Below are 14,122 nucleotides of genomic sequence, written 5' to 3'. Positions count from 1 at the left end.
CGTTGCGTCAAAAGCGGAGATAACCACTTCTCCTTCGAATGCTCAAAACCACCTACCACTCTCGCGAAATGCGCATTATGCTCAGGACCACACACAGCCTCCTACAAGGGCTGCCCCGTGTGCAAAAATATCATCAAAAACCAAGCTTACCTCAAAGCAACTAAATATAATGAACTTCTCAAACATAAGAAACGTTCTCAGCCGATTCAACAAAAATCAAATTACTTAAATCCGAATACTGTTCCTACGCTCCCCCCCTCTCCAAATTCCTCCTCATCTTCCCGAAGCTTCCTATGCCTCTATCATCAATTCCAATAATAGTTTGTCACATAATAATTTCCCAAATGATAATTTGTTAGCTAAGTTTATCACAGAACTCTCCGCTCTTATAAATCCACTTATTTCCCTCTTTACCACTATTCTACAAAAACAATTTACACCATAATCCAAATTCCATCTAACCCAATCAACTCGTTACATATTATCATTATCAAATTAACTACGCGCTCATTATAATTTACGATTCTATTTCATTACTCTATATCATTAATTAATATTATATAAATTACCAAGACTCTTCTCAATGGAATAATTATAATTTTTTTCTTCTTATCTATATCATTGTAAATATATACTATTGTAACACCACACTGTCATTGTATCTATATCATGTACTTATATAACTGTTGAGCTATAATAGTTTTTACTGGAAGCTCATAAAAAAAAGATGAGGTACCCCTCTAATGTACATTTTACTAATTTTAGTATAGTATGCGATACTATTATATGCTACTGAAGTAATTTATTTTATTATATAGTAGACTAACACAGTATTAAATATTTTATAATTTTTTAACTACAGAAATACATTTTTTTGTACTGCTATATTAAAAACTTATGACTAGGACTCGGAACTTGATGCATTTGCACACTTTTGTTTTAGGTCATCAAGTCCTTACTTATGAGTAACATTGTATTACATTATTTTCAAGCTTTTTGAGTCGAAGAATTTTTTAAGAAAAAAGAACAAACATTTTTAAATTTTATGAATGTCTATAAATAGCTTGATTTGTTCAAGGTTTAAATTATTTAAAAAGTGTCATGCCTGAAGAAGCTACAGATTTGGTCGAGTATTTTGAACGCACATATGTAGGGTCGTATAAAAGAGTTGGGAACGGGCAATCAGAGACACGTAAAAAATTGCGTAAAACATCTCATTTTCCACTATCTGTCTGGAATATAAGAGACGCAACATTAAACAACGGAGATCGGACTAATGTATGTGAGGGATGGAATAATCGGTTTTCAAACTTAGTAAGTACTTATTTATTATTTCAATTTTTTTTCAATTAAAATATTCAATATAATTTGTTTAATATTAATTAAGGTGAATCAGGGGCGTCATTTCACATTTTTTCATGGGATGCAAAACCAATATTGAAAATCTTAAGTAATACCAGTCACTCGTATGGTCGAGTCATCCCATGAATTTTTTTCAATACACTTTTTATGTAAATGTAGATCATTTTATAGAAATTAAAGTATAAAACAAATAACAATAAAAAATAACACAATATTAGGTATATGGATCACCACAGCTAATTTTTCAATAATCAATTAGATAATATAACTGATTAAAACTGTTCATCTGATCAATTAACGCTCTAAAAAAAAACTAAATTACCTAATAGATTATGATATAAAAATGTGTATAAACCAAATAATATAATAATTAAGTAATGTATATTTAAATATAATAAAATAAATTACAATTTACAATAAAGGAAATCTTCCAGATTTTAATTTAGCAAAACTATCTACTACTTCATTAAGATCTAATGTATCAGCTTCTTCCTTTTCAGTTGCAATTACCATTAAATCACTTAACCTTTTATCTCTCATAGTTAAGCGCAAATAATTTTTCACTCTTTTCAATGTAGAAAAAAAGCGTTCATTAGAAGCAGTACTAACAGGCAATGTTAAAATAATCGTTAAAATGTTTAAGGTTTCTACAAAAGCAGATGCTAGTTTAGATAGCATTTCTGTCAGTGTTATATTATCAGGATTAATTTCTTTTTTTCTTTGAGTAGTGTTTGGATGGAAGAAAATTCAGAAGATAAATATATAGAATTAATTTTAAAATGCCTATAATGGTTAAGAAATTTTTCAAGATAAATAGAATTTGAATTTAAAAAATGATTACTGTTGGAGTTAAAAATGTCCATAACCATCAAAATATCATTATTAGTACAAGAAAATCGTTTTTCTATTTTAGCTACAAATCTGAAAAGCAAAAATCAAAAAAGCATAGTATAAGCATTGTCAAGCAGATAGAATAAGGTGTAAAAAAATCATTGTAAAATTAACATTATTACTCCTTTCAAAATCTAAAATATTATAATATGTGCATGAGTGGCGAGCAAGTGTGTCTTGTGGTATTTTGTATTATAGATATTTATTATATAAATATGGAAATTATTTTAGTAGTTCGACATGATAGAAGCTTCTGATGTATCACGTTTTTTATTCATCTTATAAAATATATAGAATATAGATATTTTATCAGGTGTTTAAGTATAAAAATTCAACGCGTGTCACGATTCAAGAACGACACGGACAGTAATAATATAAATATATAGTATATTAACTATGTTCAAAGGTTCAATACCATATTTTTTATAATATTACCACAGTACAAACCACAATTAAAAATATCTATTAATATATTTAATCGCGATACAAACAAGAAACGACAACACGACAACGGATGACTATGGAGTAATAAAATAGTGGGGGCCCCGCCGCCCGCTAGACGACACTAACGAACCCGACTATTTGAGGCCCCGCTGTAAGTTAGTAAAATAGTAACGGTTATCGACGTTTTATCGTTATTTACACTGTGTAGATATCATGTTATATTGGTGATCCACAAAATATTGTGACAAATCAAAAAAAAATTACAAAACTATTGTTATTTGTTTTATAATTTTATAAAATAATCTACACAAAAAGTGTGTTTAAAAATATTCATGGGATGCATTTGCATACCCTTGCATCCCACAAATGACGCCACTGAGGTGAATCACAAACATCCAACAATTTGGACATTGATTACTAAGATGCGGCATGAAAATGCAGCAGACGAGACCAAAGTCGCGCAGCGTCAACTGGCTACTATTGGACCACCATTGAAAAATAAAATAAAATATATGTTAAAACATCTTTGCAAAGAGTACTATGATGGAAGTAGTGATATTCCAAATTTTTTAAATGCTATAGCTAATTTTATTAGAAATTAAAATAAAATGTTGCATTTTTAAAAACGTTTTTTTTTAATTTTTAGAAAATAGTGTAGGTAGTTATATTTTTTAACAAATTATTTACTATTTTATTTTATTTTATTGTGTGTTCATAAAAACAAATTATTTTACATTGTATTTTATATTTTTTGACTAACTAATGTTTGTGCAAAATTTATTTTACTATTAGTGATGCAGTGTAGATATATAGTAGGCTTAACTAATTTCAAGAGCTAATATTTTCAGAAAATTTTAGATTCTGAGTGGAGCGATGAATGTATTGATTTTACAATGATGTATGAGTTTTTTTTCTAAATTTTTAGAAAATAGTGTAGTTAGTTATTTTTTTAGCAAATTATTTAATATTTTATTTTATTTTATAATTCGTAGGTATACTGTATTCATAAAAACAAATTGTTTTACATTTTATTTTATATTATTTGACTATTTGACTAATGTGTGTGCAGTATATTTTGTGATATTATTACTACTAACGTTATTTACATATTATATAATATATTTATATTTATATTTTTATAATGTGTAATTTACTAATCTACGTAAAAATGGATAGATTTTGACCGATTACCATAATTTATCACTAGGTAACCACGTTTTATACTAGTGCAAATCTACTGTCAGGTTAGCACTTATTTAACATCATAAATAAAAAACAAATCATTAAAACATACATTTTGTCAAAACTATCTATATCAAATGACAAGAGCAGTTTTAATCGAGATATTTACTTTTCACTTTATAAAAAAAAAAAAAAAAAATTACAACTGATAAAATGGAATGATTATATAAAATCTTAGATTAGGTTTTTACGAAATGACATAAATTAAGATATGCGGATTAATAAGTTGTTGTGGTGAAACGCGTGTGGTCTTTTTTTTAAGATCATCGCGATGTTCCCATCTTCAACAAGGCACTTCAACAATAATGAAAAGAAAAACAAATTGAAAATGTATAAGCCATCTAGCGAAACCTATCAATTCACTAGCAATTTTTCGATACTACTTTGGAACCGATCGGGCAATGTGCCGGTGCTGCGTTAAGTTGGCACCGGCATATTTGAATTTTGATTTACGTTTGAATGAAATACTAGCAAATTCTGAAAATGACCTAGCAAAATCTATCAATTTTTCGATATTAGAATTACGGTCCTAGCGACCTAGCATATTATAGTGCCGGTGCCAACTTGACTCACATGTCGAGAGCTTGACCGACGGCCGCCGCAGTCACCGGTTTGTCTTTTTCGTGCTTCCGTTCACCGCCGTTGACGCCCCATATCAAAGAGGAGGTACTATAATAAATTAATAAGGGGGGGGGAGAGTGTACTACTCTCTGTACTACTGTCTCTCCTACAGACCGTACCTGTTTTAATATATAGTTCCTTGAATCTCGGTGTCCTATAACTCTACAGTCTACAAAGATATATTTGTATTGTATTATCAATACGAAATTTGTTGCTGTAACTATTCTGTATCCTTACATAATGCAAATTTATTTCTGTGCAGCCATACACTATTACAGTACAATATTAATTATTATGCTTGTTACCCTACCCGAATATCGCGAACATCACAAGTTGAGCTGATGGTATATTACGTAGTTCGTGTGAGTCTACCTCAGTCAGTTTCGAACTGGAAGCTTGCCGCCGTTGTATGTCGGATGTCCGGATATTACGTTATTATAATATTTGATTTCAATTTGGCTGATAAAAAATTATTTTGATGAAGTTTTAGAATTTTGAATCAAATGTTACTGGACGCTCAATGCATCTTAAAATTATATACATAATATAAAAATATTAATATTAAAAATTAATTATTTTCCGTCAATTTTTCACATAAATGTGAATATTTTAAATAAATTTGCATTATGTAGGTAAGGACACAGAATAGTTACAGCAACAAATTATCGTTTTCAACTTTTTAGATCAGTGTTTCTTAACCTTTTTGATATCACGAAACACCAAACGAATATATTGTTTTTATGCTGAACCCCTATAAAAATTATCTTTAAAAAATTATAAATGATAGATAATGTAGATAAAGTGCTTTCGCGGAACTCCTAAGTCTAAAGCATAGATAATAAAGATATTATCTTTACTATCTATGGTCTAAAGTCAGATACACAGGTTAAGAAACACTGTTTTATATCATATTATTATCTATGTTTTCACAGGACCGTGTTATCGTAGTACATAGAGTAATATAGTATTCTAATACTACAATTAATCGTATTACCATAATAATATATCAAAGTATCCTTCATCTAATAAATTGTTAATTTATTGTTCTAGGTTGACTACGTATTTGATATTTTTTTGAATCTATTAATGACATTTGAGTTAAGTTGTCATCCTCTGGATCTTGGTAAATATATAAGTATAATATAAGAAGTATAATCATGTAAAAAATATTACAAAATGTAATCTAAAAGTATGCATAGAAATATTAATAATTAGAGTTAGGATGTTGATGATCTAAAAAACACGCAAAAATATCCTAAAAACTTCAAAAAATTACCTTAAAAATGATCAAAAACACTAATTAGGTAAGTGAAAAAAATGTATTTATAAATAATAATTTTTATTAGATGGAGATATGAGTGTTAATGGGAATAGTAATTTAAAATATGAATTATAAATTATAAATTATAATATTAATAAACAATAGTATATATTTACATTTTCAGCATTTTCAGCATAATATAAAATTATAAAAAATAAATTAAATTTGGGTTTAGCAGTTGCTCTAATCTAAAATTTGAGAAATATTCCCCACATTGTACTAAAAGTACAAAAAATGACATTAAAATACAAAAAAATGCAGTTATAGATAAAAATGCCTAAAAATGCAAAAAAAAAAAAAATGCAAAATAAAATTAGAATATTTTGCTTCAAGGGAGCATAAAACAAATTTTTAGCTAGAATAGCATTGTATAGAATCAAAGGAAAAAAATGCAAAAGTCATCGACATCCTAACACTACAATAATTTTAATTTTTAACCTCAAGATCATATTTTAAATTGTATTTACAATAAATGAATAATTATTTGTTGACTATAACACATCGAAAGCATTACCTATAAATCATAATTTAGTGAATTAACACATTGGTACATTTTTGATATTTTTTTTGGGATTAAAAATTTAAAAATGCTAGTAAATTCAATAATATTAAGGGTTGTATTTGAAAAACTATTTAAGCATATGTATACAAATAATCCAATACATAATATATAACAGATACATTTTGTATGTTAATTTTTTGTCCGTACCTCTGACCAAATATAATTATATTTTATAAGAGAGGTTAACAAATTTAACAAATATCATACATTATTATTGAGAGAGAGGTATCAGATACTAGTAGCAATAGTGAAGTCATTAAAAATTTTAAATAAATTTGCATGTTATAAAATTAACCAATGTTATGCTTTATTATTATTAATATTAACTAAGGGTTACAGATAGAGGCAGGCATCAAAGTTATACAATCTTTAAAAACAAAATATTTACCCTTAAAAACAGTCAGAGTAAAGAAAAATTTCCTCAGTGATGTATAGAATTTTCATTTTTACATATAAATGATAATAAGTCAGAAAGTAACATCTATTTATATAAATTAAATACTAAATTAAGGGAAGGTGGTAAATGTCTTATTCGCTCCTTCCTTAATTCACCATTCATAGTTTACACTGTTATGAAAACTTTATAAATAAAAATTTAAAAAAAAATTGTCTCAACTTTGAATGTTCTTAGTAAAATATCCAATGAATATTATTATTATTATAGTATTTTATCAATTTTATTTATTGCATTACCAACATTTAATTCAAAACTTTTAAGTTCTTCGGGCTTATGTACCCAAGTCCCAAGATTTAATGACTTAAATGTTGATAATAATTCATTTTTAGCAGCAACATAATCATTGTTTTTATTTTTCAATGAATCATAAAATATATTTGTTTCATTTTCAATAAGAGTTGGTGGATTATTTGTAGCACTACACAGTTTAATATATTCTGTAGCCAATGAGGTTTTACATACTCTGGACAACCTGTTTTCGACTGTTCTACCCATGCTTCCTTTAATAATTTCAATTCCTTCATCTATAATCCAATTCACACTGTGTGGTGGTTGTGTAACAGATCTGCGAGGAAGTATACCATATCCACGAAGTTGAGGTTTCTGTAATCTATAAATAAAATATAGTTATATAATAAAGATTTAAAATAAGCAAATGTTTACTCACTTATAATCTTGTGGCAATTTATCAATGAAGTTTTCAACACGACCATAAATTGTTCGCTTCATATGATTTATGTTGAATATACTTCCAATTGATATTGATTCTAAATAAATGGGTTTGACAAAATTTGATAATAAATTGCCTTGAAGTCCAAGTACATTCCATCGTGTTAGTTTGTCTGAACATGACATAGTAACAAGACGTTCACCTTGAGCAACTCCATCATATGTCTGAACTTCTCTACCAAACACAGATACAGTACCTGCACCATTTTCAATTTTTGATCGTAGTAAACCACGGTTTAAACGATTAAACTGGTGTTCTGTGTCACAGAAGCTAAATACTCTAGCTTCACCACAAGGAGCCGTGTTTATGTATAAGTGAAATGCTATATCTTCTGCTAATTTGAATTTACAATTTTTATCATCTGAGATAAATATAGAAGGAAGGCCTTTCACTGATTCCATGAGTTCTTTATAAAAGAATTTTAAAAGGCACCTGCGGGTCAATATTTCTGCGTGGCAATCATGTAAAGATTCACCACTTAGGCTCAAATAGTTACCAGATAAACATTTTGTACCAGTAGCCAAACAAATTACTTGAGCTGACCTCAAATCATCTTTGGTAATCTATATAAACAAATAATAGGTACATTAATAAATATTAAGAAATTAATTATTTACCAATAATTCATTTACTTTGATAATACTTGCAATGACTGAGTATTCTTTAAATTTGATTTGATTAAATTCTAACTTTTGATATACCATATCTGTGATTCTAGCAAAATGATCAATAATTTTAGCATCATTATAATCAGTACGTAGCATTTCTATTTGATCTTTGAACTTATTATCTATTGGCTGAGCATCACACAAGGATTTTAAAGCGTTACGACATGCAATTTCTTTTGCTTCTTTTTTACTTTTCCCATGACCTATGTACTTATTACCAGAAACCATGACACTAATTGTTTCTAATATACCATGAGACTGCTCATGTTCGTATACCAAGGTTTGTCCTGAAAATATTTCATGTAGGATGCATATTGCCGATGTTTGATGTTCAGTGACTTGATGTTTCGTAACAAATTTTTTTAATGGCGGGTTTTCTATATCGTCAGTAAATTTTCTTTTTTCAACTAGTACATCACTTTCTACAGTATGGTTGTCCTTAGAATTATCATGATTTAGAGTGAATAATTTGAAGTTCTTTACTGCATCTATTTTAGCTTTTTTTTTTGAAGACCCATGGCCATTAAACCGAAGATTGTTTAAATATAATGAAATTTTGTAAGTACGCATATGTAAAGGTCCATCACATATAAAAGGAGACCACTCATGAATAGGTTGAGTTTCATTGAAATCTCTTAATAAAGTCGTATTTTCAAAATCCATTGACTCATCCATACTTGTAAATAGTTTCAATTTAACTACCAAAAACCATAACTCTTCAAAGTCTATAAACAAAAAAAGTTGTTTCAGTTATAATTATTCAGGTAATTTATTTTATTAGGTGCATCGTGCATACAAAAATCAAAATTATAAACAATTAAATAACAAATACATTTATAATCAGTATACAACAGTTTAAGAGAGGAGTACTCTCTCCGGCCAAACTAAATGTGAACTAGAAGGAGCTTAACCTCAATAATTATTAATGACCTCCATACCGAAAAGGCATACTTTTAAATTTTTTTTTTTTTTGAAAATCTTAAGTCAATAATGCAAATTATTATAACATTAGTAGGTGTGAATATTAAATAACGTAATTTGTTTTTAAATTAATTAAGTCATTAGATAGGTTCAATGGTGTATGATATTTCATGTATTTACATTTTTCTGTTAAACATACCTAACAAATTCACCTCACCGATTTGTTTATTCATTGTATTTCACTTATGACTTTATATTATCACTTTGCACTTTTGAAAATATTAAGCATTTGCAACCTTTTATGTAGAAATAAGGAATTGAGACTAATATTTGGGAAACCCAGTCTTAAAGGCTACTTCAAAAATAACTTCTATGTAATAAAACATATTGCATGAGAATATTATAATATTGTATTGTAACAAGTCAAAACAAAATCCGGGCCCTAGTAATCATAGTTCATCATTATTATTTGTATAAGTACAGAAGAAAAAAAAATATTAATTGTTATTTTTGTATCACATAGCTCACTCACATTAATTTGAATTTGCGTTACCTGGGATGTATTAATAAAAAAAAATCTGGGTAGGTATACACCATTTTTTCCAAATAAATAACTTAATAATTCTTTTACCCTCACTTCTCTCATTAACTAGATACCTATTGCTCTACTACTCTAAATACTTGCAACTTTTACAAATTATATACCTATTTTACTAATATTACAACTATCAACTAACCACAAACTTTTTTTTGTTGAGGATTGTAACTTGTAAGTACCTAACATTACATATAATTATAAAAACTATTTGTATTATTTATTTTTACCTGGGGTTTTTGAATGAGTATAATAAATTAAATTATCAGATTTTTAATAACACTAGTCATCTAATACTGCACTAAAGATGACTAAATAACTTAAACCAATTTTGTTAAAATCTAGTTACTGACATATTTTAGTATTTAACCCATCGGTGTTGATATAGCTATTGGTAGTTTAGAATAATTAACTTTCTTAAGTATCTCTTAAATGAAAGGGTTTAAATGAAAGGGGCTAACTGCTGAACATAATATCTAAATGACTTTTAATACCCAAAAATATTCTTAGCCTAATAAAAAATAAAATTACACATCTTAAAAGTTTCCGCATTTGCTCAGAATGTAAAGATTAAGAAAAATTTTTAGCTACAAAAATAAAATAACTTTTAAATATCACTCTAATATACTGTGTACCTAAAGAATAACATTTGAAATTGGGTATAAATGTATTTCTTTACAGGTATTGTTATGGCCTTATGGGTATATACATACTATATTCTATAAACTCTAATATATCCCTGATAGCTAAACAAATATGCAATGACGACAGTACAATGAACAACATACAGACCCGCCGTACACTGTTGACACATTTGAATTAAGTTAATAACTATCCTATCTTTGTTATTAATTGCAATACCAGGCTAAATTAAATTAATATTTGCATCAATGTTTGTTAGTGACAAGCATATTTATAACTTTTGTGTATTATAATTATTAATTAATATTCCTAAATACATTTATACAATTATTTTGATGGTCAAAATATTTCGAATAATTGTATAATATTATAATAGGCTGATACTTGAATTAAAGATTACAGATTAAAACACAAATTCATGTAATCTGTGCAGTGTGCTTGAATATAGAATACTTGATCAACTGTATGGAATATACCAACGGAACCCCCCACTCAGCCATCTTTAAGATAAGCTTAGTAGACATCATGGTCTTAGAGGATAAGATCTTCTAGACATTAAAAACAATAATAATATGTCTATGGATAAGAAAGGTAAATAAGCGTGCTCGAGAGTATTTGAGTGGGAGTATAGAATATTTCGAAATAACGACAGGACCGGGATTCGGAAATATCATTATTCATGAAAAATGTCCTGACTTTATCCTGGAGATAATTATTTATTCTATCTCGGCGGCGGGCGAACTAAAATCAATACAATAAGCACGGTTACAGCACTAGAACGAATAATAATATAGGTAGGTAAATATTACACGTTCACAGTTCATCAGGATACCGAATGCATGATAAACTAAATAATTACATAGAAGGTACGATAATACCCGCCACCACAACACAACACTAACAAGCTTAATCACTAGGGCATAGGTACTTACGCTGAATGAACGACTAGTTAGTTAAAACAATATTACTTGAGTTGAACTCTGGCTTTTGAGTCTGGAGAAAAAATCCAAAAAAATTAGGTCCATATCACTACCGCAATACTATCACTACAGCAATACCTCGCAGTGTTACCACAACAATAATAATTTTATACTATATAATAATCGCATGATTATTCCAAGGCCAAAATATATTTATTACTTTCGTATACCGAAGTAGAAAAACAATCCGTAGTCGGATATTAAAATCACATATTTTAAATAAATGTGCATTGTGTAAGGATACAGAATAGCAACAAATTTCGTATTGATAAAACAATAAAAATATATCTTTGTAGAGTTAGGAAACCGAGATTCAAGGAACTATAATATATTAAAACAGGTACGGTCCGCAGGAGGGGCAGTAGTACATAGTAGTACACTCTCCCACCCCCCTTATAGAACCTCCACTTTGATATGGGGTGTCAAGGGCTTAAACCACTTCTTCCAAAATGTAATATTATTGATAACATGTTGGAAGAACATTATTGCCAACATCAAAAAATAATAAATAAAATTCAGTTGTACCAACGCGGCTTTTATATATTATATATTATATATTTTCAATTGATATAATATCAATAGATTGAAAAAGAAAATACTAGTACTTATAATCAATGATATTAAACAAATAAGCATTATTAAATGTAATATTTATGTTATTTTATGTCATTATTACATAACATATGATTAGCAGACTATGCTTAGCAACTCTTTTTCGGTAGTACTGTAAGCTTGTTCGGCTTTATTTAGAGTTCTAGACGCATAGGCGATAGGTTTATCTTGTCCCGGTGTACCCGGTGACAAAATACTTCCAATTGCAAATTGGCTGGCATCCGTAGTTAGGATAAATGGTCTTTCAAAATCTGGATATTGTAGTACTGGTGCTTCTACGAGTTTCTGCTTGAGCGTCTCAAAAGCTCTTTGACATTCAGTTGACCATTCAAATGGTACGTCTTTATTTAAAAGTGCTGTGAGTGGTTTTGCCGTTTGGCTGTGTCCTTCAATAAATCTCCTATAATAGCCCAAGAAACCTCAAGAATTGTTTGATTTCAGTCGAATTTCTGGGAACTGGATGGTTTTGTACGCATTGGATTTTTCCTGGGTCAGGTTTGACTCTTCCATCAGTAATAAGATGTCCTAAATATATCACCTCTCTCTGTAGAAATTGATACTTTGATGGTTTGGTGTCGACACAAACTCGATATTTTCGTTTCCCTGAGCATCTGGTTTCTTTGGGATCACGATAAGCGGTGCGTTCCGAGGGGACTCAGACGGCTGTATAATGTTGTTACTTTCCAACTCTTCCATTTGCCTGACAATCTCATATTCGCATGCAAAACTATCATCAGCGTTTTCCCCATTGAACAAAGGGATCAAGTATAAAGCTTGATGTGTGGTCATAAAGTTTGACATTGTTGTTTCTTTTACTGCTTGATTTTGATTACTAGTTAATTTAAGTAAGTTTTTCGCGTCCTCGAGAACCGAGTCAGTGTTACCTATGGAATGGTTTGCCCTGTCCAAAATATGATCTGACTGAGATATACAGTAGAGCCTCATTAATTCGGACTAATTGGGGCTCTAGGTTGTCCGAAATAATGAAAGTCCGGATTAAGCAAAATAATCAAAAATCGTAAATTATAAATTAAAAAAAAAATTTATTGGGTAAAATGCATCATCAAGGGATTGATCTAGCGGCAACCGCATTCTTTTTACAACACTTGTTTCTATATCTACATTAAATTTCAAAACAAATTTTCTTACATTATCTTTTTATACTTCGTTTTCGTGTTTATTTTAATCTACGGCATAAACTAGCGTAATTTACGTATTATAAACGGCTGTCCGGATTAATGAGGTTTTACTGTATTTTAAACCTACTATCATCTGAGTCAAATTCGTCTGAGGTTTTGTAAAGTTCCCCACTAGAAGGAACACTAATACTACTTTCAAGATCCATAGGATTTTCAAAATTGGTGGTTTCGCTTTGATCAGTATCTGACATGGACTACGACTGATTTGAAATAACTAGACTGAGTAAATAACCATACGATATACAATAATTAAATGAATTTCCCCAATTAAATTTTCGATTCCAATGCAAGTAATATAAATAAAAGCAAATAAAAAAATAAAATGAATAAAAATAAAAAGAGCACCGCAAAATTATAGTATCAATAATATTAAATTAAAATAGTACAAAATTATTCACGATTGCCTTGATTATATTGATTTCGTTTTATTTTCCCTCCCCTCAAATTATACTATTATTAATTTTATATTATTTCACAATTGTATAAATCAGTTTGAGCTTATGCGTAGTGATTAATGACAAAAAAAAATGATTGGATAACTCACAAAAACAAGGTGGCTATATATAATAACATTGTTGATTGTGATAACTGTTTGTTTTGATTGATACGCGGTGACAACAGCTGTGACCTAGTTATTGCGTTGACGGCGGCGACGTCTTCGATATATCACAATGGCGGCGGCGCTGATGTCCTTGACAATCCGTACTGGTTCGGTGTGGCTGATGAGTCGTGGAGACACGACGGTCGTCGGTTACGTTCGTAGTTGCCAGTTGGGCGGTTTTCGGCGGCAGTGACGATTTCTGCGACGGCGCCGTTGCCGTTGTTTGTGCTGACGTTTCTGGATTTTGGAATTCGTATGCGATGTTCTGCGTCGT

The 14,122-nt window shown here is 29.3% G+C and overlaps 1 protein-coding gene and 1 pseudogene across 1 annotated transcript; one reads left to right on the top strand and one right to left on the bottom strand.

Moving 5' to 3' along the window:
* Positions 1-1,101: 1,101 nt before the first annotated feature.
* LOC111036077 lies at positions 1,102-3,241 on the top strand (annotated as a pseudogene).
* Positions 3,242-6,602: 3,361 nt separating this feature from the next.
* Positions 6,603-11,515, bottom strand: LOC111036090 (double-stranded RNA-specific editase Adar-like). The gene is made up of 4 exons (XM_022317993.1): positions 11,389-11,515; positions 8,263-9,023; positions 7,568-8,193; positions 6,603-7,510 (listed from the first exon to the last, which is right to left on the bottom strand). The coding sequence occupies exons 2-4, from the start codon at positions 8,971-8,973 to the stop codon at positions 7,102-7,104; spliced, it is 1,746 nt and encodes a 581-aa protein (XP_022173685.1). The 5' UTR covers positions 8,974-9,023; positions 11,389-11,515; the 3' UTR covers positions 6,603-7,101.
* Between the last annotated feature and the right edge of the window lie 2,607 nt (positions 11,516-14,122).

The sequence above is a fragment of the Myzus persicae genome, unplaced genomic scaffold (assembly GCF_001856785.1).
Source record: "Myzus persicae strain clone G006 unplaced genomic scaffold, MPER_G0061.0, whole genome shotgun sequence".
NCBI classification, from domain to species: Eukaryota; Metazoa; Arthropoda; class Insecta; order Hemiptera; family Aphididae; genus Myzus; species Myzus persicae.
This window is presented reverse-complemented; position numbering and strand designations above follow the sequence as displayed.